The sequence below is a fragment of the Temnothorax curvispinosus genome, unplaced genomic scaffold (assembly GCF_003070985.1).
Source record: "Temnothorax curvispinosus isolate PA1 unplaced genomic scaffold, ASM307098v1 QBEX01016763.1, whole genome shotgun sequence".
NCBI classification, from domain to species: Eukaryota; Metazoa; Arthropoda; class Insecta; order Hymenoptera; family Formicidae; genus Temnothorax; species Temnothorax curvispinosus.
The window spans coordinates 331,171-355,705 of NW_020226543.1; the positions used below are offsets into that span (position 1 = coordinate 331,171).

Consider the following 24,535-nt stretch of genomic DNA (forward strand, 5'->3'; position numbering starts at 1 on the left):
CGCGTAGAGGAGAAGCGAAGCTAAAGCGTCGCTCTCCACACGCGAGGGAATCGCGGTGGCGAGCGCGCGACCAGGGGGAGAGGAAGAGTTCGTACACGAGGAACGGTGGGGTATGGCGAGTCGCGCCGGGTGCGACGGTCGGGAGTGCGGGTTCGTGAAAGGGCGGCAGAGGGGAACGGCACTCGCGGTTGACGGCGGCGGCGGCGGTGGTGGCGGCAGCAGAAAGGGTTGGGAGCGGGGAATATCGAGGGAGGAGGAACGCGCAGGGGGGCATTCGTTGGCAGCGGGTGTAGGTATACGTTCGGCCCCTACGACGCGAGTGCGTAAGATACTACGGGAGAGAACACCGAGACTGAGAAAGACGTCGCGCCATAAACGCGCGAAGGAGGGAGACAGCGTGGTAGCGGTGAGGATAGAGGGAGAGAGAGAAAGAGAAAGAGGGAGAGGGAAGAAGAAAGAAGAAGAAGAAGAGAGGAGGAGGCCTCCACCTCGGACATATATGCGGTGAGAAGTCCCGCCTCAGGTCTCAGTGCTTGACAGGCCGGCAAGCTCTTAAGATCCATCACGGGGTTCTACCAATCCGTCATCCGAGCCGCTGCCCACACCATCACGCATGACGATCGTCCACCACAGTTGTTCTCCACGGGATCTCGTCGAATTTCAATGATCGGCGTCCTTGAACGAGGGTGAAAAGCGCGAAAGTACTGGTACCCGCAGTAGTAATAACCCGGTGGTGTCAGCCAATTCAGAATACCGGAAGTGGACAGGAAGGAAGAGGACGAGAAGATCACGCGAGTACGAGCGAGGGAAGACAGGACCAGGTTGATCCTGCCGGCGAAGGTCGAGGTAACCAGTTCGGATTTGGCGCCATGACGTCCGGAGCGCGTCTGATAGAGAACAGGCTCTGTCACTGAGCAGTAACGCGCGTCTCGGAGCAAGTGCAGATTGGCGCTAAAGGCTGAAGGTCACGAAGATGCAGCCGGTCGCATGATTGCCCGGGACACTTCGAACGAAGTCTCGCCGAGACGCTCAAGTGCCTTGTGATTCTCTCTCTCGCGGTGATTGGTGTGCGTGAGAACGGTTTTGGTGAACCCCATAAAGTGGAGCGGACTGCTCGGAAAACATACTGACGATCCTCTTTTCCTCCCCCTCCCCCCCTCTCTTTTTCTTTCTCTCCCTCTTTTTCGGCCTAATCGCATCTTCCGCGTAATCGGAGGAGACACGAGTTTTCCACTCGGAGTTAATAAATTCGTGACGTATAGGAAGGAAGAAAGCGAAACTGGATCGTGCGGATCGCGATCGTGATCGAGGCCGGTCGCCCAGTTCCGGCGGAATACCGACTTCAGGGCACGATAAGGGGACCGAGCGATTACTGGAGGTGGAGAACGTATGGTTGCGTAAGTTCAGGAAGAAGCTGGCGTTGCGAGATAAACGACGAAGAAAGAGACTTTCTTCGCGGATGAGACCGGAGCTACGCGAAAAGAAGTAGAAGAAGAGAAAGCACTGAGAGAGAAGAACACTGAAGAAGAAAGAAAAGGTTTTCTACAATCTTCAGGGAGACTATTCAACGAAAGGGGAGAAGTAATAGGGACGGAAAGGGAAGATACTAGTGTAGGAATTATTAGGTATATTAACGAAGAACGCTTCTATTAAGGAAAATTAAGAAAAATTCTAAAATCTTGAGGGAAGACAAGAGGTTGGCGGGAACGACGATGCCATTGATCATCTGATCGTTTCCTTTCCGCGACGAAGGCCGATCGTAGAGCTCGGATCCGACCAAGGGCGACCTTGAACAAGATGGTCACGAGGGCGCTGCTACTACTCTCGCTGGTCCTCCTCGGTGCCTTCGACGCGCCCGGCATCGAGAGAGCCCACGTCCGACACTTGGCGATGGCCGGTAACGCCTGCAACGCCTGCAGGATGCACGAGGAGATTCGCGCGCTCAGTTTAGAAGCGATCAAGGAGCAGATCCTGAACAAGCTCGGCCTGAAGCAGGCGCCGAACATGACCGGCCGGGCGCTGCCGAGGATCCCGCCGATCTCGAAGCTGATGGACATGTACGGGATGCAGGCCGACCAGCCGCAGCCTCTCGAGCCCGGTATCACGCACCACGAGGAGATCGACGAATACGCCGCGAAGACGGAGAGTGTCTTTGCCTTGGCGCAGCCTCGTAAGTTTCGTCTTCTTTCCGGCTTCTTCCTTTTGCATACAGAGTGCCGCCTCACGGGGGGAGAGAGGGAGGAACTGGGACAGAGATAGAACTCTCGTGTATCACTTTATTTTGTAACATTTCTTGTAACATTTTCGTTATCATTTCCGAGATGTAGCTTGTCTCAGTTCCGTGAGGACGCTCTGTATCGCTAAATTTGATAATTTTTTTAAGAAATTTTGTGCACTTTTTATATATATTTTATATTTTTTATATGTTGACCAATATATTTTATCTTATTGACTATATATTGATTGCGCAATAATTATACCGCGCGTGGCTCCGATATTATTGCCTCTCTCACTATTCCTTATTTGATTTATTCAGGAGAGCCTGTACTTAGTTTATTATTTTAGTTGCTTATTAGAAATTTATTCTTATTTATTTCTATGAGAAAAATATTAGCGCGGATTTGATTCTCTATAGTTGTGATTTTTCTAACAAGTTCAATAAAAGTTTAAAGACCTCAACCTTTTGAAAACGACTTTACTTTAATATTTTAAACAGTCTATGTTTTATTAGAAATTTTAGATATTTCCATCAGTCTATTAATATTGAAGAATAAAAAATACTAATTTAATTATACATATTTTGAACTTTTATGACATATAACTTTAAAAAATAAGCTTTGAAATCAAATGTCGAAACCATTAAGTTTTGAAATTCGTGGAAAGTAGATATCATTATGCACGATATTTAATTAATTATTCTCTCGCAGCGCAGAGCGCATGGTATTGAAAATCTTTCGCAATCAATTATCAAACGCAACGTGCTGTGTCGCGTTTCCTCGTTTTCCTTTTTGCGAGATGTTTAGTCTGATGCACGACTGCAAAAACTCGTTGTGCATATCTCAGTAAAAGGTAGCGTTATCCCAAAGATCATGCCACACAGTCAGGCGCCACGGTTCGCACAGAATTAATTACCGCGAGTAATATTTCATACATGACACCGATCATGTTTTTCTTGGTAACGTCAAAATAAATTAACCTCAGCGACTCGGCGATCCGTCCGGCATGCACTCTCGTGCATACACACGCTCTTACATTGTGCATACACTGAATTGCATCGTATCATCGCCGTTGATGAGGATCTTAGGTAACTTAAGTAGCGTCGAAGTAACAATTATATAACTGGCTCTCACATCCTACATCCGTGGCTGTTAACTCGACGATTTATCCGACGAGTACCGTATAACTGCATCGCCAGCTGTATGCATAATTACATATCCCTTTATTTATGTCTTTTTAAATTAAAAAACTATATATAATACATACATCGGAGAGAATGGCATAAATCTGTGTGATACATGAGCGAAATAATATAGAACTCCGAAGAAAATGTTCAACCTTCTTTATTTTTACGACAAGTAGAGTTCAACTTTAGCCATCCTCATTTCTGAAATACTCTTTATCTTACGCACATACTAAAGATGTTTAGAACTCAGAGTCTGGATCTTGAGATTTCTTTTTTCCAGCCTCTGCTAGGCAATTGCTCATTGCGGGAATTGAATTGGGCGAGACTACCGTTGCTTAAAACTTAAAAAATAACACGCGACGATAAATATTCCAACAATTAATCCTGCGCACTGTGTCCGCATAAGTTATTGCAAAACTATATGCCTGCAGTCACTAATCATTGCCAGGATGAGAGGAATAAGAGAGCGCGGTTGTCCGATAACGCAAGGTACACAGTATAACAATAATTGACAGTAACTGACGTGATTTATTATCGATTGCTTCTAAGGTGCATCAGAAATTAAAAATCAACGACGACGACCGAAGATCAAGGAGGTCGTCAAGGATATCGCGTTCTGTTTTCGGGCACACCCTGTATGCGTTCCGTATGCATAATATACACTTGTTAAGGAGCAGAAGGAGCTCCAAACGGTCCGCCGCCGCACGAGTCCCTCGGGCGAAACTGTCTTCGAGCCACTTGCCGCTAAGCACGTAATAGTGGCGGTAGAACCGCAACCTGTTATTAAGGCCCCCGTGTTCGCGAAAAGAGAGAGAAAGAGAGAGGGGAGAGGAGAGAGAAAGAGAAAAAGAAAGAGAGAGAGAGAGAGAGAAAGAAACGAAAAAAGAAAAAAAAGAGAGAGAAAGGGGAAGAAACAAAATAAGATCAACGACCTGCTTAGGAACTCGGATCGGCGAGGGAGACCGATCGTGGTCTCGCTAACCGCGAGACTGGCGTGCTTTCTTTCTTAGGCGAATCTGAATTTTTATAAGCGTAATATGCCCCGAGCACACGACGGGCGAGTTCACCGACGCGACACCGCACCGGCCGCATTGTGGGCGATTATCGCGTATCGCGCGATTATGGACACTGGCATTCCGATAAAGCGTCGACTTATTATTATCTATATCGCATCGATTGTAGCTTTATTTTCCATTGCGCTGCAACCGGGATACGTGAGATTCGAGATCGACCTGCAGGGGACTCGTTGTCCGCATCGGACAGATTACTAATTACGAATGCCCGTAGGCTCGCTCGTAACGATGAGGCATCGCTCGCTCATTTTCTGCGCGAAAGATAAGGAGAAGCAAATAAATTTGTTATTCTTTCTTTTTTTTTTATTACACATATAGATAATTGCATTATAAGGCGTGAAAATATCCACAGCATTTTGCACTTGAAATTGAAAAAAAAACTTATAAAGATAGGTTGCAAAAAATTTTTCTTGAAATATATTTTTATGATTGAAGTAGAATACTTTATCAAAGAATAAATTTCCCCTAAAAGAAAGAAAATGGAAAAAGAAGAGACTTGCAAGATACTTGATTTAATTTCTTCGTCTCGAAAAAAATGTAGCCGCTGTATACTATTCATAGATCGCATTCACTTATAACTATAGCTTCTACACGTTCCTTTACAAGTCACCGCATCTTCCATTGTAGATGTTGAAGCACGGCGATCGACGTTGCACGATTTGCTTCCTAAACTGATCTCGCCGCAGTCTTGCAACAGTCGAAAATAAGTGTGCAGTATATTTAGCGTTGCGCAGATAACAAAACGGCGCGAACGAGAGTTCAAAAGTTACGCCCACTGTCCAGCAATATCGGTGAGATTAACAGCCGGAACGATTTAATGAAAAAAAAAAAAAAAAATAAAAAAAAGAAAGAAAGAGAAAGAAATACGCGTACGTATATACTTGCGATAATAATGCGGCGCTCTTAACGTACGGTGCGTGAGTACCATGCGTTACACGCGCGACCTGATGCACTCGAAAGCGTTAGGTCTTTGGTATCAGTCGCTACCAAGCTGCCGTTGCCGTCAGAAGCACTTGGAATAGAATTTGAAATAGAAAATAGCGTCGAAAGTGTGCCGAAAGGAAGAATGGCTAACTGGTATCGCATTCGCGACACGGGTTATCGGGAACGACCTCTTGTCTCTCCGTCCGATCATCTTGGCCCCCGCTGCGGGAAACAATTTTTTTTGAAAATCCGTTACGTCCGAATTTTCTCCCGCATGTATTTTCGCCCTTGCCTTTTTTTACATTCATCTCCGTTACTTTGCGAAAAATCTTCGTCTGGTTTTGGGACGATGACGTTGATGCATGTAAAATCTATTTTTATATCTTCTTTTATTTATCTCCTCATTTCTTATTCTTCTTTCACTTCTTCTTATTTCTTCTTTTATTTAGATCCACTTTTATCTCTTCTCTTTATTTTTGAAATAAATTAAAATTTTATTATGTCCTTTAATTTATGTGTAATTTGGAGAAGATTAAGAAGCATTTTATTCCGATTGTTTTTTGCTTTCGATAACTAGATAGGATTTCTGCTGGATCAAATCGCTATCTACATCTTACTTCATCAATTTTCTTTATTTGCAATTCACTTACATGTGTGTAATTTTATTTATAGTATTCTAATCCTCGACTATTGTTATAATGCGCTTGCATATTAGTTAATATATATGTCGCAGGGATTTCGTATAATTCTTTTTCTTGCAAAATTCCTTGGGAATTCACAAAAAACCGGGATATTGTGAAATGAATAAAAAAATTATTAATATAAATATAATTTATATAATATGTTTATAAATGTGTTTATATAATATGTATTTATATAATATGTATTTATATAATATGTTTATAAATTAATAAAAATGTTAACTCACAGTTTCACTGATAGGACCTAGGATTTTGCAAAATCACTAGTCAGATTATGTAATTTTTATTCCACAATATCCCGATTTTTATGGATTGGCTTCTCTAGGAACTTTGCAAAACAAAACAAAAAACAAATTATATGAAATCTCTGCGATATCAAGAGACACGGTAGTGTCTCGCGCCAAGTACACGCGGAGCGAGATATACATACCTATAACATGCATTGCATTCGTTGCACTTGCTAATCATTTGTTTTATTGAATTTTCTTTTCACTTAATCTTTTCCTTCTCTTATCTTTACTACTTTTCGACCGCTCCTTATCCGCAATGCATTTTTTTCACTAATTATTTATTTTTCTTATCGTTGCAACGTGATTTTTTTTCTTATTTTGTTCTCGAGAACGCATAAACAGCCGAAAGAAAGAGGTTTCTTTTACATTATCATTTTCTGTTAATGTCCTCTCCAATTCTTCCTTCATTCCTGAATCATTCTCAATCGCCTTTTTCTTTCTTATCATTTCTATCGCAATTTTTCTATGATTTTTCATGTGTCGTTCTCTCTGTATCTTGATATATGTCTTCTTTGGCGAAACGACCAGTGGTTTCTTGCCCGATGTCCTCGAGAGATCGGCCGATCTCTCGATTGCCTCTTGTTGCATGAGCAGCTTGTAAGTACACGGGCATCCGCGGACATATGTATGTACATACATATGTATGTCATAAATGTAGTACGTGAAGCGTGATAAGTCATCGCTCACCGATGACCAACGCAAGGCAGTTTAAGAAGTTGGTTCGTAATAGTTTGAGAAGCTTCTTCTAAGATCTCTTCTGAGAAAAATTATCATTAATTGTAGAGACAATTATTTTTAATTTACAACATTTTTTTATTCCCCGTTTTGCAATTTTGATCGAAACTTAACTTGAATTTCAATTTAATACAAAAAGTCATGAAATACGAAAAACTTTGACTAATAAAAAAAACCGTAAATTTAAAACCTAAATTTAAAAAAGTCTGTGACAGAAAAAATATCCAAAGTCCTTTTAAATCCTACAATATGCAAGTTTTTCAGAATCAACAACTTTCGATATGAAAACTCCATACGACACAAATCACATAGTTTAAAAGTTCATTATGATAAAGACTTGGTGCGTCTCTTTGGAGTCACCGCCGCATCGCTCACTGACTAAAATTATCCCTGCAGGAAATATAACGCGCAGCGTCGCGCGTCGGTCCGATAGTCGCTGCAGACGCGATTGATTAACTGCCTTTTAAATGTTTTTCCCGCAATGTATCGCTGGCGCATGTTTAAACAATATATGCGATACCAATTCAAGATACGGAACCAATCAAGTGCACAAAAATTCAATGACAAGTACATCGCCCTGTGAAGTTGATAAACTTCAATGTCATAATTAGCAACAACGGAGCCACTTTTAGAAAAAAAAAAAAAAGGATTGTCGCATAACTCCAAATTGAGATGTATTACATTTCGCGCACCTATATGTAGGTGCGGGGAGATGAGGAAACATTCAAATCGCACTAGCTGTATTAGCATTGTCCACAGTTTAAAAAGCGCGAATGAGTCAATATATTAAGGGCAAAACATGAAAGATCAAATTTGATTTTTCCCAAATGTGTAATAATGATTAATTATAAAGAATCCGAATTATTTTTCAATATTTTAATAGAAAACAGTTTCTTCCAATATTTCCAATTAACAATATATTCTCGAGAAGAGAGAAGAAGAGACGCAGATCAATTCGAGATGAAGACCCATCAATCATCTCCGTCTAGTGCTCCGTAGAATTAAGCACGGACATTAAGTATAGGCCTGTCGAATAACTAGACGCGTGAGATCACCAAGACTCGTAAATGCATACGTGTGCGAACGACGAACCGGCCTCGATCGCCGCAACAAAGGTCACGGCCGGTGCACAAGCCTAGGTCAGGCTCCATCGCGTTTTAAAGCTGTCTGTAGGTGACTGGTGGCGGTTAGGACCGTATTCTGTTGGGAGTCTAGTCCGTGACTTAGCGCCCGGAGCTACTCTAGGACCGGCAATTTACTCTAGGCCAGCTGGACGATCGTTGAAAGCGCGAGCGGCGCGGCGCGGTGGGGCAACTCGAAATTCACAGAGGGGGAGAGACAATCGCTATAAAGGAAGATTATAGAATTAAATTTTATTGAAACGTTTTTACACGAATTGTAATCGAGTTGGTTAATACATATGTATTTTGTACGATTGAGTCGCGCAAGGAATTTTTTCTCCATATTTTATCATATAAACAAATTAACGATTTCTAACGTTCAATACATATTGTCGATGTATTGCTTCCTAAAAAAAAAAATAATCGTCGCAGAAGGATGAGATTATTAATTTGAGTAAAATATATAATATCAGTTGTAGGAATCCTTCTTCCGTTGTTAATTTTGATGAGTAGTAAATTTCGTAATTCGTTTATAAAAAACAATTCCATCACGCGTTTATTGCATAATTACGAAAAAGATAGTACGTATCAAATTTGTTATATTTATACGTTGGAATTCTCCATCAATTCTCCACGTGGACTCAAAAGTCAAACTTGTAGCTTCTTATTTGTAATTATCACATAGATAATAGCGATATACATATATATGTGATAGAATGCTTATATTAGTACGTCGGGTTTATTGATGTCATTGTGTTTTCTATTCTTATTGTTACTTATGTTTGAGTGTAACAACTCGCAATTCGATAATTAATCGGGAGCGTGACCCCTCGCCGTAATTAAGAACTACTAACATCGTTGCTGGCGATAATTAAAACTTTTTTTTTTACATTTTTCTTCCTTGCATGCTTTTAAGTGACATGCGCGCTATCGCGGAACGTTTCCGCGAATTGTACTGACTACTGCGTTACATCGACGCAATTTAATCATCTCTCTCTTTCGGCGCGCAATATTTTATTTTGTATTTTTTTATTGCGAACTGTATATGTACGATGACTCACTTAATATGATATATTCGATATTTTTCGATAAATTACAATCTTCTTGATTAACCCTATCCGTTAAATTCGCATATATATATATGTTTCTGCAAGCTCTTTAATATATCAAAATAAAAAAAATACTGTGATAACTTGTTTGTGATTTCTGTGAATCACGTGTAACAAATATATTTGACATATAGAGAACGGAAATGAAGGTACTTAATCATGAAATTATAGGACCTTGTGTGTCTTTAATTAAATGCACCTTAGAAACAGAACCGAATCCAAAGGAATCTTACGATAGGCAGAAGATTGTATGTATTATTTTTGTAATTGTATTTATTATTTTATGGACAAATCTCGTCCATTAAATAGTTTAGGTAACTTTTACGTGATATCTTTTGTCATTCCCTCCTCTTCACCTCGCAAATCGTGAGTGTCAACCTCCCGCTGTTCCCCTTCAGCTGCCGTTCTACGTTGCGCTTAGATCAACCTGTTCGGACAAAATTAGCAAATCTGCAACAGATATATATCCGATGAATAATGATAGCCCAGATAGTGCCACTGCGGTCAGCATACTCGCAGACAGGCGCCGTGTCTTCGACGGTTCTCATTCGCTTCGCGCCTCGCCGCGCCGGTCTCTTTCGCTCGGAACATCGATACCGATCTCGCACAGATCCTGATTTCTCGGAAATAGAATTACTCGACGTTAGTTTTTAGGACTGGTATATAATTTTTTGATGGTTTTGGATTTTGACGTTTACGAACGAAGCACGAAGACGATTTTTATGCTGTTTCGCCGATTAGAGCATAGTGTATTTTTTAATCTACAGCAAAATTGAATTTTCAAAATTGTATTCACATAAATTTCTATTTAGAGAAATTATGCTGGTCTTTTGTTTTCTATATAATTCGTTTGAATAAAATAATCCTATTCTGCGACGTTTCTGCCGTCATTTTTCAAACGATTTTGATGAGAATTTAATGGATTTATCAAAGCCGATGAATTATCATCGATGAGAAGCGCTATTAGGAACGATCCGAGCAATTCTATGAGTAATTCTTGCAGAGAAAACCAGTCGTGCTCCTGACTCTATACGCAAGCGAGTATTAAAAGTACAAATATCACCGTCGCACGGTGAATGCATTTAAGGGCTACTACTGTTACATAAAGTATATATGTCGCGCATGAACGCTCGTATATAATGTCAGATTGGATTTAATTACCAGGAACTGTATCAGAAATATTATTGTTAGAATATATGTTAGTGTTAGTGGATAATGCAACGTGGTCATCGAGTCTGCAATCTAAAATGTGACTAAATCACTTTACATCAGTTTTGTATAAAAAACAATTGGGATGCGTGAGTCAAATCTTCACTTAGCTGATCTTCACTTATGTATATATAGATATATTGAGTATTTGAAAAGTGAGTACCAAAAATTATAGAGCGATGTGTGTTTAAATATTTAATTTCAATCTTTATTTTAATCTTTAAATGCATCGCGATGCAAATCTACGGTGGTTATAATACCGACTAATACAGATTGATTTAAACTTTAAACGATAACATCGAAGATTGCTTTAATTATTCATTTATTATTCATTATTTTTCATATCGCGATTAATTTATATTGAAAACGTTTTTTTTTTATTTTGAATAAAAAACAGCATTTTTGCGCAGTAAAATGCCTCATTCTGATTTTCGGCAACAATTGAAATTCTCACGTACGATTTTCTCTGAGAACTTCTCCTGTCCATTATTCAGACAGATTTACCTCGAGCAAGAAGAAGACAATCAGAGTACAAGAAGAAGAGGCGTTTCTAATTCTTTTCTTCCCCCCCCCGGCGCGCTAGTAGCCCTCCGTCCCCCGCCCCCGCCCCCCTCCGTGAGAATGGGCGCGGGCGCATAAACGCACGCGATGCCGCAAGGCGCATAAGGCAGGCCCTTTCGAGGGAAAAAATAAAAGCGAAAGAAGTAGCGGGAATCGGACAAGGGGGCGAAAGGAGAGAACGGGTAACGGGGCGAAGGGGGGAGAGCGGGGGGGAACAAGTACGCGTGACCCAAATGTGAATTTTATCGAGTTACGCTGTTATACTGTCGAAGTGCAGTCGCAATTGCGGGCCGCCTGCGTCACGCGATGCAGATTACTCGGAGACGGCAGTTTTTACGTCCGGTCTCGCCCCGGCCGCGGCGGCCGGTGGGGCGCCCCCCGGAAGGTGATCCCACGGTGAAGCGTGTTTTACGGGGTGTGTTGCGAGCGAGCGAGCGCACCACCGGAAAAAACGACAAGTGCTTCGTATGATAGGTACAGGCACCGCGGCACCGACTCCCTTCCCTCCTCCCCCCCCGTGGTGAATACGCCCCACGTATGCGCGAAGAATTAGAATTATTATCGATTCGCGATTCTCGGTAATTATTTTAAGGGAGAGTTGTCTCATTTAAAGCGATTGTTGCGAATTCTATTTCGTGGTTTTTTTATTAGATTTAAATAACGTCCCGGAATTTCTTGATCGATATTAGGCTGATTGCATTTGAGATACAACATTTTAAAATGAACGAAAAGAATCTTTCTTGATATCTTTTGATTTAAACATTTAAAGTAAAAAGAATCGAAGCGTTTTCTACTCTTTACGAATGATGGCTATCTTTTTCAGGAGAATACACGAATCACAGATACAGCGGGTATCAGCTTTCGTTAGATCAGATTTCGAGACTTCCAACGTGGGCCAGTAATTAAGTCTCTGTCAAGCAGGCCGCGGTACATTGTGGGAGACTCGGCGGAGAGTTTACACGTTTGCGTCTCTATCGAACGCGAATGCGTTCGCCACGCGACAAAATCCGCGAAGGGTCGTTCACCCCCGCGCCCTACGGGGCTCGCAGGAGGCTCATTAGTGCAATTAGGTATTCCCAAGTCGAAGTTAGAGGGCACGTTATCGAGCGGCTTTAGGCGCAACGAGACGGCACAGAGGAGGGCGGGAGGGTGGGATGCGACGGGACGTAGATACGACATTGCGTTACAACATTAATTTCGGGGGTTCAACGCTCCTGGCGGGCGGATGAGTGTGCGTACACAGACGTTTTCGTCTAGAGACACACGCAAACCCCTCTCCTCTCTCTCTCTCTCTCTCTCTCTCTCTCTCAACGCTGCCCCCGGTTGTTTAGTCGGGCTCGGATGTGTGTAGGCCGACGTCTCTCGTTTGCGAAAACCCGTTCCTTTCGGCGCTTCGAGCGCGAACGATCCCGTCGCGAGATTAAAATCAACTGAAGGGCAGAAATGCCGCTGAGTCGCGCTGATGAATTAGTCAGATTTAGCGCTGTTATAATTCTTACGCTTGATACGTATATGCATTTTCTCTGATATTTTTCATAGCAAAAATAGCATCCGCCCCACGTGGATATATTCATCTTGATGCAGATTTATGTATCTGCGATCGAGATGGTTAATTCAGAAACTCGATTCTCGGATCTGCTCTCGAGGGGATCGCAATTTTTTGGTTCTGTCTCAAGGCCGGAGACGGAGTCTACGCCGCCACTTTTGCATCCTCACGCGACACACCGCTTTCCACCGATCCCTCTTCGTTCCTTCCTGTTGCTCGTCTTCGTGCTTGAAGGTCGGACAAGGGGGAGGGCACCAGGCACCCGTAACGAGCCACCACGTCGACATCGGCCGGAAAAAAAAAACGGAAAGAAAGACCGTTAGGGCGGGAAAGATGGTGGGCTTATTTTCGTCCAGACGAGGCTACAGACCGTCTGGCGCGAGAGATTTCGGACTATATTTAAAGTCCGCGAACGGAAGAAAAGAAAAAACGCTCCCCGCCAAAAAATCACGAGCCGCGCGGAGATGACGCGCGTCTTCGACCGTAATGTCATACAATTTTTTGACGCTCCCGTTTCGACGCGGAAGGATTTTTCCTTTATTCTCGAGCCTTTGATGCAGAAAGTGGCTGAAGCTTAACGTCTGACGTATCCAGAAAAAAAAAACTAGAGCGAGATTGAATCACGTTTCGGGAATCGACGATCTTTTCAATGGAATAATCGTTTTATTTATTAGAAAAAAGGATTAATTAATTGTGGTCATACAGACACTCTTCGTCTCACTAATAACCGTAACTTCTTAAAAACAATTTTTTCGGCTTTTCATGGCACGTCTACGTTTGACAGTCTCCCGCGGTGTCTAGCAAAAATTTGGTTAATCGTCACTTTTTCACAGACGCACGCATTCGAAACGCCGCGCACGTGAGACGAAACGCGACGCGGATTTTCGCAAGCCGGTGTGTTCTCTCGCGCGCAGACACAAATAAATGCGCGCCGTAAATGTGACAGTTGGCGGCGCGGGCAGTAGACACAGGGGTGGGAAAGGTAAACGACAAAAAGAAGGGAAGCGCGCGGGGTGAAGACAATAAAGCCAAAGCATTAAGTACATCGTGCTACACACAGCGCTTGAGATAAATATAGATTTTAGCGAACGGAGGTCACTCGCATTGCGCACACCGCAGAACAAACGTAGAAAGACTTTCTCGCCTGCGCGCGCGCTGCGCGCGAGATATACACTTCGAAATTCGAGGGATGAATAAAATCCAACGCGCTTGTTTCTCGTCGCTCGACAGCGACTCGCGGAATCGTAGTCCGCTAGCGAGAACAATATGTAATTAACGTAAAGCGGAATAAAATTACAAAATATTTCACACAAAATTAGACTGATTTGATTTGAAAAAAATATTAGTACGTTATATCTCTGTCAATCATTTGAGCGTTAATTGTCCCCTGTGCCCTTTATAATATTTATTTCCGTTCTCTGCTTCATTAAATCTCGTTCGAAAAGCTTGTTGCGAAAAGACGATGTCTAATTGAATTTTCATTAATTATAGAGTACGATCCATTCGCTCGTCTATCAGTCCAGAGATATCTCTCCCTCGTTCCCTTTCTCTCTTTCTACGTAATGGTCGCTAAATGCGGAACCGCGATCGCGCTTTGTCGACGGAAGGCTGGTCGGTCGCGTCGTAGAAGCGCGTCGGAATAAGCGGGAAAATAAGACAGGAGTGCCCGTTCAAACGGGTGGAAATCATGGAAAACAACGATGATACCGCGGTGTCGTGGCCCTGCCTATAAATAAAGCGAAGAAATAATTGTGATACGCGGAACGATCTCTCCGCCGACCGCCACGGTGGTCCCCCTCCTCGTCTACCCGGGATACGCATCCCTGATGCACTTTTCATCGCTATCGGCCGATTCTTTCGTTCTCTCTCTCTCTCTCTCTCTCTCTCTCTCTCTCTCTCTCTCTCTCTCTTTCTCTCTCTCTCTCTCGCTCTCGCTCTCCGAGCTACAGCCGTACGTGAGGGCGGCGACGACGTTTAAAAATATCGCATGGCAAATCGTCCATCGTCACGACACGGCCGCGTGTGCTGCCGTGCAGTTTGGATGTTCAGCCTGTTTCGCCGAAACAGCCCTATATGCTTAATAATTTGTCCCGCTGCTCGTTTGAGTGTATCATTCGCACATTTTCTTGGGCGCAGAATGTGCAGAAATTGTTTTAATAAATTACAATAATAACGTAAAATAATTCGATTTCGTTATAGAAACATGACTGTGAAATATCTGAAACTTTACACTACACGGTAAAAAAAGAAATGTCGAATCAAGACTTATAAATACTTTATTGCGTTAAATGAAGAAAACTTGCTTGGATGAAGTCACTTATATAGTTCAACCAAGAAAGAAAAATTGAAATTCTTATATGAAGATTTGAAGAAGTTTTGAATTGACACTTCTTTTTTCCGTGTAAGACTCATTATTGGAAATTTTTGCGAGCTCTGTGCAAATTATTTGCAAATTGCGTGCGAGATATTTTTCCAATTGTCGAGAAACGATAGAATCGAGAAGAGCGAAAGAGCTCACGATAAAATTTGCGATAGCACAGTCCAAGTGCAAGCCGCACCAAATTGTTTGACACTTTCCTGAATGAGATATGCGATTGCACATACTTTGGAAATACCCATTATGTAAATCATCACGCGCGCATCAGCTCTTACTTTTCAACCCGATAAAACGATTCGTCAAATTATATTCGCGTCCCCCTCCCCTCCCCAGGGTATAATACACGGGACGATTCCCGTTAGTAGACCGTCTATACCCAGTCGGCGCGTGAGAGGTTTCGAACTGTCAAACTTTCTCTCGCCGAAACTTTTCAGCCGTTTTAAAACTCGCTCGAAGGGCGCGTTTTTGGCGGCGCGGCGCGGGCACGTCCGTAATCGTAAAGTTGACGTGATTAATAATAATTACTCCCCCGTGGGGGGGAGTAGACGGCGTGACGGGTAGACGGTAGCATCAACGGGTAGATATGTCTATGGGTACATGGGTAGATGCGAGAGTCCACGCGCGCGCGCGTCAGACGATCGTTGGCGGAGAATGGGACAGCTGACGGGTGACAGTGACAGTGACGGTGAATAAACGCGAGGCCGAGGGTAGAACGCGGCACAGGGGGAGGGGGCGGAGGGGGGGAGCGGGTGGGGGATGATAATCGAATTATTCGAGTGCTCGAAAACGGAGAGCCTGCGCCGCGCCGCTCGAGCAAGGTTAATCGCGGCGCGTCCGTCGCGCGGTGCTCTCTCTCATAAAACGTTAACGAAAATAAACCGCCACCACGTCTGACGCGTGGCGTCACGCAAATCTCGCCGAATTTCCATGCAAAATTGAGGAAAGTCGTAGTAGCTGCGCGTAGACCTTTCCTCCGCATCTCCTTCGTGCGTGGCGTAAATGAGACGCCGCCTGCACGACGTTCCAACAAGAGCTGGAGGGACTTTGCTGCTCCGCGGAGCATAAGCGAATAAACATTCCGCGAAAAATATTCCGCACGTTTGTGTCTCGTTCCACTCTTTTTCACATCAGCGTACTTCAGTCACGATTGTTTGATTATTATTGGTTAGAAAATTATAAACGACAATGAATATAATGTGAAGAAATATGTGAAGCTATCGATGATTGGCAAATTTTTAGCAAACAGATGACACTTTATCCCAATAAACACCGAGCATCAGTTACATTACATCTGTGTTATAATTCTTCATTCAAATCGTACCGTATAGATAACGGTACGATTGTATATTCTAATTAATAATATCAATAATATTAATAATATCAATACGGTACGATTGTATAATATAACACGTATGTTATATATTGCATTTATTGTTTCATATTATTAATTAGAAAATTACAAACGACAATAAATATTATGTGAAGAAATATATGAAGCTATATCGGTGATATTGAAAAATTTGTAGCAAATAGATGACACTAAAATTTTTGTAACTGTATTATAATAACGATGACTGATTTAATATCAGCGTTAAGATATAGTTAAGAGATTCATTTATTGCGTGACAATCAGAAGCATGGTTAATTAATTGTTAATTAATTAAGCATTAATGAAAAAATTGATTTCTTCCAAAATGATCTCAAGTTTTCCCGATATGGTCATCTAAAATAATCCTTCGTGTCATCTTAAAGCGTTGTCAGCCAGGCAGGAAAACGCCGTCCGAGATTCATAAGCTTCACGGAAAACTTCTTACGCTGCAACCGGCGCGGCGCGAGGAACCAGTCGAATACCAGGCCGGCTTAGAAGATATACGCACAAAGTCGATCGCGGCGTCGGTATATCGATACGCGGCGAGAGTCGCTGATTGATCGGGGAATCGATCGGATGAAAAACGTTGTTCGCGGTATAACGGTACGATTTGAGGTGGCTTTACCCTTCGTGGAAGCGGTCGCGCCGAGCGATGTGGCCTGGATAGAGTCTCCTGGCCCCTGCTGATGCCGTGTATATAAATCTGCCTCTCCTGCCGCCGCTCCTCTTTCTTTTCTCCGTTTTTTTCTTCTTCTTTCTCTCGCGTATTATCCGTGTCCCGCGTGTCGCTGATCGATCGATCGATCGACCCGTGTCCCGCGTCCGTCCGTCCGCGGCCGGTCGCTCGTTCTTCGCGAGCGCACGGGATCCGGGGTCGAGTTTAACGTCGGTCATCAGGGTAAATGTCGGACGCACGTGCGTGCGTTGAGCGCCGCCGAGCGAGCGCCGCCGCCGCGCCGCTGCATTCGATCGGCAAGAAATCCGAGCACGACTCTCCGCCGAGCTCTCTTCCTGATTTATTGCCGATCGCCCTCCCCCCCCTCTCCCTTCCGATCGCGAGAACAGCCGCGGAGCAATACAAGCCCCTGCGCGGGCGTTTGTGAAGCGTTTTTGCGGGCGTATATAGCGACTTGCCGTTCAGCGAGGAAGATTTTCTAAGTCGGTGGGATCTTCTTATTTTGAAAACCGGCCACGTCGCGCGTCTTTAAGGTTTTGCCGGTTGTTCTGCGCGATCCCGATGATATACGCGCATGAGTCGCGGTACCAGCTCGTCGTGATCTCGTAGAAGCCGACTGTAATGAGCGACACGAGTAAAACGCAATATTGATAATTAATATACCGAGAAGCAAAGGTTTCGCAACTCCGTTCGCGAAGTGAAATAGATTAGCTGATTAGCTCATCCAGCTTCCCGTCTCTTTCTTCCTGATTGTTTTTCGTGTGAATTAAGCACGAATAAACAAGCCAGAGAGAGCTACAAGAAGATGCGATTTTTTTTGACTGATAATCGTTTAACGCAGAAGACTCGCGGCATACGAATCAAATTTTTAAATTGTGAAAATTCTATTGTCAAATTCTATTTTCACAATTTATTCGTGTCTGCAGTTTTATCTGCACACGCTTGCAATCGGAGAAAGCGACCCGAAAGACTTCGCCTTGACTTCCTCGTGTCAACAATCCATGCGTCGACTCGATCGCGAGTGTTTAGCTGCTGCGAATCGAGGCGTTTCTACCGGAGAGACGTGTGTCCGCGATGCCGTCCGCGCGTCGTCGTTGAAGCAAAAAGAAGAACGGGGCACGGGATAATCATTCGTCGATTTGCCTTCCCTGTCGATGTGCTTACGCCGATAACGTAACATCGGAAATTTCATATCGTTAATAAAATTACAATTTTCAAGGAAACGCGCTTTACAACGCGCGCGCGCGCATTAAATTGCTGCCGGTGAGCCGAGCTGGCGGAAAAAGAGGCGTACACGAGAGACGCGGGTTTCTCGTTCGATCGGTCGGGAAAGTGGCCGGCGAAGGAAGTATCGCAAAAGAGCTACTGTGCTCGCTGATAAACTTATTTTAAGCAGCCGCTTGTCGCACGGCCCGCGCGCGCGATTGCACGTGCAATGTGCAATGCACGTACGAGATTATTACGCGTATATAATTCATGGACTCTTTCATTCGCAAAAAGGCCAAATCACGCGGAGGATAACGAACGTTACGCGTGTCGTGCCGTTATACGGCCGATCGTAAGACAGTATCGCCGTATACCGATTAGGCGACTTATATCCGCAATTCGTAGCACACTTTCTTCTAATACGCTCGCGCCGACGATTACGGTCGAGAGCTATCGGTCAATTAGAAATAATTATTTGCCGCAATCGCGGGTGCATCCACGCATCGTCCACGCACTTGCGATCGCTCGCGTATAAAACACCGACGCGGCATGTTCTCGATAACGTAACGCTCGATCCCGATCGATGCAATTGCCCGTAATTGCGTTAATCGCGCGATTAATGAAATGATAACGCAAATGTTTTCAAATAGTCAACTTTGTATCCACTTTGCTCCAAATAGATCCGCGATATTATACGTAAATTATTATCGCGCTCATATATTCTATTCCGATAACCCCGCGCCGAATGAAGCTCGATGAGGATGTCGTAGCGTATACTGCTTCAACATCTCTGGGATCAATGATACTTCATTTCTGCGGACGCAGACGCACTTTTTTACGTCCTTATCTCGCTGGAAGCTCAAAAAGGCCGCGTGTACTCGCGCTATAACACAGTGCAAATCTTTCGATTTCAAACTATATGGTAGTATTTTGTGCACAGTGTTTAGTGACGTAGACGTATCTCGCAACTAATCTGGGATTTTAAACGGGCGATATTTAAATATCTCGTTTTATAATCGCTTGCCCACGTAAACAAAATTGTGTCTATCTTTAAAAAATGATGCCGAATTCGTCACAAATATTACGTGTTTACGTTGCAGTAAGCAGATATTTGCTTAATTTTATGTTTTTATTTATTCATGCTATCCAATATTTATACGTAGATATCGCCAAGTAGCCAGGGAGTCATTAAGCAGCGCGACGATACTTTATCGAGCTGTATGCAACATCGTGCATGTACTCAGTATCGGCCAGCGAGAATCTTTTCATTCATGGATAATAAATGACGCAATGAGCGAACGCTATATACTTTTTAAAAAAAAAGAACGAAAAATCCACGTTTACACGCGTATATACCGTTAAGGAAGAAACGACACATTATCGCTGTTTTGGTACTTTCAACGCGCCGAGACTATATATCTGCTAATTGGAATTTTCCTACACAATTATCATATACACCAATGCATTTATTGCTACGCAGCGTTAAATAATCGTGCTTGCAGTTGTTTCAGAATAACGTTATTAAAAATAACGATCAAATTCCAATCGCGTTATACAATCGATATTTTTACTTTTAAAGAACGTTTCTCTATTGAGCTCACGCGGAAAAAAATTTAGCTAAAGGATTTGCTACTATACGGAGCAAAGTTCAGCAAAACTGTTTGCTATTGCAACGAAATGTTTTGCTATATTATTGCAAAATTAATTAGCTCTCGCAGTAAAAAATGTTAGTTATTCCATATTTAACAAATAGATTTGCTGTTGCAGCAAAACCTGTTTTTTTCCGTGGCTTGTCTCCGTGTTAAATAACTCCTCTAAGATTATATTCCGCGTTACTGACGTGCTATATGCGTAAACTTCATGTTTTTCAGATCAGAGGCTAAGGCACTCGAAGGGCAGCCTGGACGTGCTGTACTTCAAGTTCTCCGATAAGGTCGTCCAGCATCGCGTCACTAGGGCGGAGCTGTCTCTGTGGATATGGGGCGTGAATCAGGAAGTTACGGAGCTCGGCGAGCCGATGGATCTGGACGGCCATCAGGACGCCGGTCCGGTGACGATCACGTTGCAGAGGATCCTTCGGGGCGCGACCGAGACGGGTGGGCCCCTGCTGGGTCCACCACTGACCACGAAACACCCCCGACCGTACGGACGGCGGGGCGGCTGGATCACGATCGAGCTCAGACGAATGGTGGCGGAGTGGTTCAAGCATCCGAGGGATAATCTCGGGGTCGCCCTGAAGATCATCGGGCCCGGCAGCAATCATCGCAGGAACTCGGCCCGGCTGGTCGAGACCAATCCCGGCGCGGAGTACGCCCCGTATCTCGAGGTGCAGATGCAGGAGCTCGATTCGCGAAGGGGCTCCAGGATCAAGAGGAACGTGGGACTCAATTGCGACGAGGCCAGCCAGGAGACCAGGTGTTGCCGGTACAAGCTCACGGTGGACTTTGAGAAATTCGGCTGGGATTGGATAATCGCACCTAAGAAGTGAGTGCACGATTCTTCCATTTCTTCCCTTTTTTTTTCTTCATTAATTGGAGGATTTGCGATTTGCGATGGAAAAGCGATTTGCGTAGACCAATTGAAAGTCACATCGTTTTAAGTTCTATTTCTACTTATTTGTTATTGCGAAAAGCATGAATCTCTAAAAATCTCGAAAAAATCAGATACGATCCGTCTCGGGTGAGTCATATTGGCGCGATATATTTTATGCCTGTTTAATAGAATACTTCAAACGTGTGTACTTTTGCGAGAACATATTGCGACTCGCGAAATGATTAATGCACCGTCAGTCAAGCACGTACCCATAAAGATTTCTCCGGTGAAGGAAAATATTTTGAGCCAAACTGGGGTTTCAATAAAGGAACTGCGGACTTTACTTGCTGGCACGTAGAACAGTTCTACATCAACAGCACTAAACTGTTACTTGCGCACGTTTGGTCTAAAAATACCTTTTATTATGTAATACCGATGTACATTTCGAGTAAATTTGCCACGACGATATTTAACCGTGAAGTTTATTGAAGAATACAAATGTGAAATTATATATTACGCTTATTCATGATCTTTATACGGAGATTCAAAATACGCAAGCACGCTTCGCCGAACATATGAGAAAAGTGTACAATGGCTGATTTGAAGTACACTTCAACGAAAATAGAGAAAAAAGTTTTAAACGTTAAATTTTTATTTATACCTATTATCATCAATATTTCTGTTTTTTTTTTTTAATGAATGAAGAGAGATGGATTTCATCAACGTTGATTACCTTAATTTTCACGGACAGACAATCTTAGCTGTTTTCTTTTAAAATTAATATTAAGACTCGGAAAATTAGCATTGATGAGACGAATTTAATTTTGCGGATCGGTATTAATTGACAGTGGAATTAACGATCGGTTCCCTGGATCTTTGTGTGCGCAGATACGATGCCAATTACTGCTCGGGTGACTGTCCGATGGCCTTTCTCCCGGCCTATCCGAACACGCATATCGTCAGCCTGGCCGAACCGCCGAACAACACCGGGCCGTGTTGCGCACCTAGGAAGCTGTCCGAAATTACGATGTTGTATTTCGACAACGAGTACCAGATCGTGTTCTCGCGGTTGCCGGGCATGGTCGTCGAGAAATGCGGGTGCTCATAGTCCACCTTCGCTTCTGGCCTAAACGAAAGCGACGTGGGCGACGCCGAGAGTTCCGCACGGATGCCGCGATGCTCTCCCTCTGATCAATCTCGACGATCATCGTCATTGTCCTCGTCAATCGTCGTCGATTGTCGTCGTCGTCGTCGTCGTCGTGTTCACGGCGATTCCTCATCCGATAGACTGAAAGTGCCTTGTTCGGAGAGTGATTGCGTGATATGCGGATCTCTTTGGAGCGCGCGGTGGAGGAAACACAAAAGTGTGCGCGGGGTAGACGGTGTGATGGTGATTCGCGAGAGAGTCCCCCCCCCTCACGAAGACTGTGCTGGATGCCAAGGGAAGTCCAAAGTGGGACTCGCGCCGTGTCAGAGGCACCTCAACGGGGTGATCCATGGTCCATGGCAAGGCGGATAGTTCCTAGAGTCACGGTATTATTTTTAAGACGCCGATACGTTTGCACTTGATCCACAAAAAAATCCTGATTACGGCCTCGGAATTACGATTCCCTCCCTTAAAAAAAAAAATCGCGAATTTTTTATTCCTCTAAGTCAAGAAAGGTGGGTAGAATAAGGATATTTATAAACGCCCGTGTAGTTATTGCGCAAGCGTTACGTTCACGGAACTCGTAACCATAGTTTTGCCAACAAGCAGCGCAAAACTTTGTTGAACATTTTCATTATTGCGCCGCGGCGAGACTACGTATAAATTAGGATACAATACGCGGCCGTTTCGCGTCGCGAGACCCGTAATTTTTATCTCTCCCATTTCTTTACGTCATATGCGAAATACAAAATGCGTTGTTATCGAAACAAAGGTCGTCGACGATCGGTGGAAACGTGTTGGCCAACAGATCTCGGTGTACAGTAAAAATCGTTGTTTTTTTCTAATGGTTTTTTTCCCTCTCCCCCTCGTCTTTCTACAATTATATTATATATATAGAAACGTTTCATTACATGATCGTTTCTTTTTTTTTTAGCGAATTGTGAGTGCATGTGCGAGAGAGCGTGTCGAATTATGTAAATAAGTCGTAAGCAGGCAAGAATGTGGTGTCGCTTCGCTGACACTCCCACGTCCTGGGAGAATCCGACGAGGATGTTACTCGTGTATTGGCGGAGAAATCCCTCAGCCCTCCTAGTTTTTTTTTTTTTTTTTTTTTTCTAACGCGAGTACGGCTCTAAAGTAATAAATTGTAATTTGTAATTATAAAATGGCGCCAATATCCGGCTAATCGCGCTCGGAACTTTTTATATATCGCGCCAATTGGAAAGTTCATATTCACGTCCCCCTCCCCCTTCGTCATTCGTCACGCAGAACGAGTGTCGAGCGTTTATTTCTAGATAAATAAACATTTATTCGCGCGAAACAAGATGCGCGACGCGCGCGCCTGATTTTCGTATAGCTTTCTTCGTAACTTACGGTATTAATAGCTGATGCATTTCAGCGCGTCGGGTGACGCGCTTCGTCGAAGAAGGGACGGCGACTTTTTATTGGAACGCGCGTCCCTTCCTATTCCACGCGTTGTACAATCTTGAAAAGGAAAGAAAAGAAAAAGATTGGACAAGCGTTCTTTTTTTTTTTTTTAGACAAAATTATTCTAGAGGTAATATATCTCGACAAGCGCTCTTATTAGTTTTTATAGACTCATTAGGATCCGTCCCTGATCCTCGGGCATATACGCTAATTAATTACCACGGTGACAGAGAGGATCAGTGCCGCAATTATGTATAGACGTGTCCCCCGACGCTTGAACAATTCCAAGTTAAATGTAGCGATTGAAACCAATATAATTTCGATCAATTCAGATCGCCGCGGGGTCGATCGACGCGGAAAAACGACCGTTTAATAAACAGGGTGTGCACCATTTTTCTCTGAAACCTTCGGGTAACGTCGAGATTCTACCGGTTTCAATCCCTCGTGTTGTATAGCGATCTTCAAAATCCGGGAACGTACTTGAAACTTCTCGTGCTATCAGAGCTAACACTTAACTCCACGTTTTTCCCCCTCGGCTTCGAGTCAAGTGCACTGTAGCTACATTTTGTAAAATAGTATACGATGTACGATGGACTTGCGCGCACCGTCCCTAAACTTCATGTGATTGTAAAGGAAAAAAGTCACACGCAACACAACACACAAAACACACGCGCACACACACACACACACACACACACACGCACACACACATACGTACATACATCACGTACACATGCACACATACGAGTTTATAAAGAAAACTGTGCGATTTTTATAAAGCGATCATTTAGAACGTAAGAGAAAGCTCCTTGAAAAAAAATCGATTCTTTTGTAATTCCCCCTTCCTCCCCTCCTGTCAAGCTGTCCTTGTCTCTCCCTCCTTCCGGCCGTTCCTTTTCTCTCCTTCGTATCTATTACATTTTCCATTTTCAGTTTGTTTGTCTCAGTGTATCAATAATTAAAAAGATAAGGGATTTGCTTATCTTCCCCCCTCCCCCACCGCTCCCCAGATAGCGAACGAGGACGGCAGAAAAATGCATACTTATATGTATAATGTGTACTTCCTAGGTAGGCACACAGCATAGATAGAAAAATATTTATTCCATGAAATAAATGGTTTTTCGATGA

At 43.5% G+C, this 24,535-nt stretch overlaps 1 protein-coding gene across 1 annotated transcript; it reads left to right on the plus strand.

Moving 5' to 3' along the window:
• The first annotated feature begins 546 nt into the window (after positions 1 to 546).
• LOC112466967 (growth/differentiation factor 8) lies at positions 547 to 24,535 on the plus strand. The gene is made up of 3 exons (XM_025035350.1): positions 547 to 2,170; positions 20,172 to 20,784; positions 21,721 to 24,535. The coding sequence occupies exons 1-3, from the start codon at positions 1,798 to 1,800 to the stop codon at positions 21,938 to 21,940; spliced, it is 1,206 nt and encodes a 401-aa protein (XP_024891118.1). The 5' UTR covers positions 547 to 1,797; the 3' UTR covers positions 21,941 to 24,535.

Excerpts from the sequence above, each read along its gene's own strand:
- LOC112466967 (XM_025035350.1), top strand. The coding sequence starts at position 1,798 with ATGGTCACGAGGGCGCTGCTACTACTCTCGCTGGTCCTCCTCGGTGCC. Across the intron at positions 2,171-20,171 it reads CTTTGCCTTGGCGCAGCCTC|ATCAGAGGCTAAGGCACTCG; the intron begins GTAAGTTTCGTC and ends CATGTTTTTCAG. Across the intron at positions 20,785-21,720 it reads TGGATAATCGCACCTAAGAA|ATACGATGCCAATTACTGCT; the intron begins GTGAGTGCACGA and ends TTGTGTGCGCAG.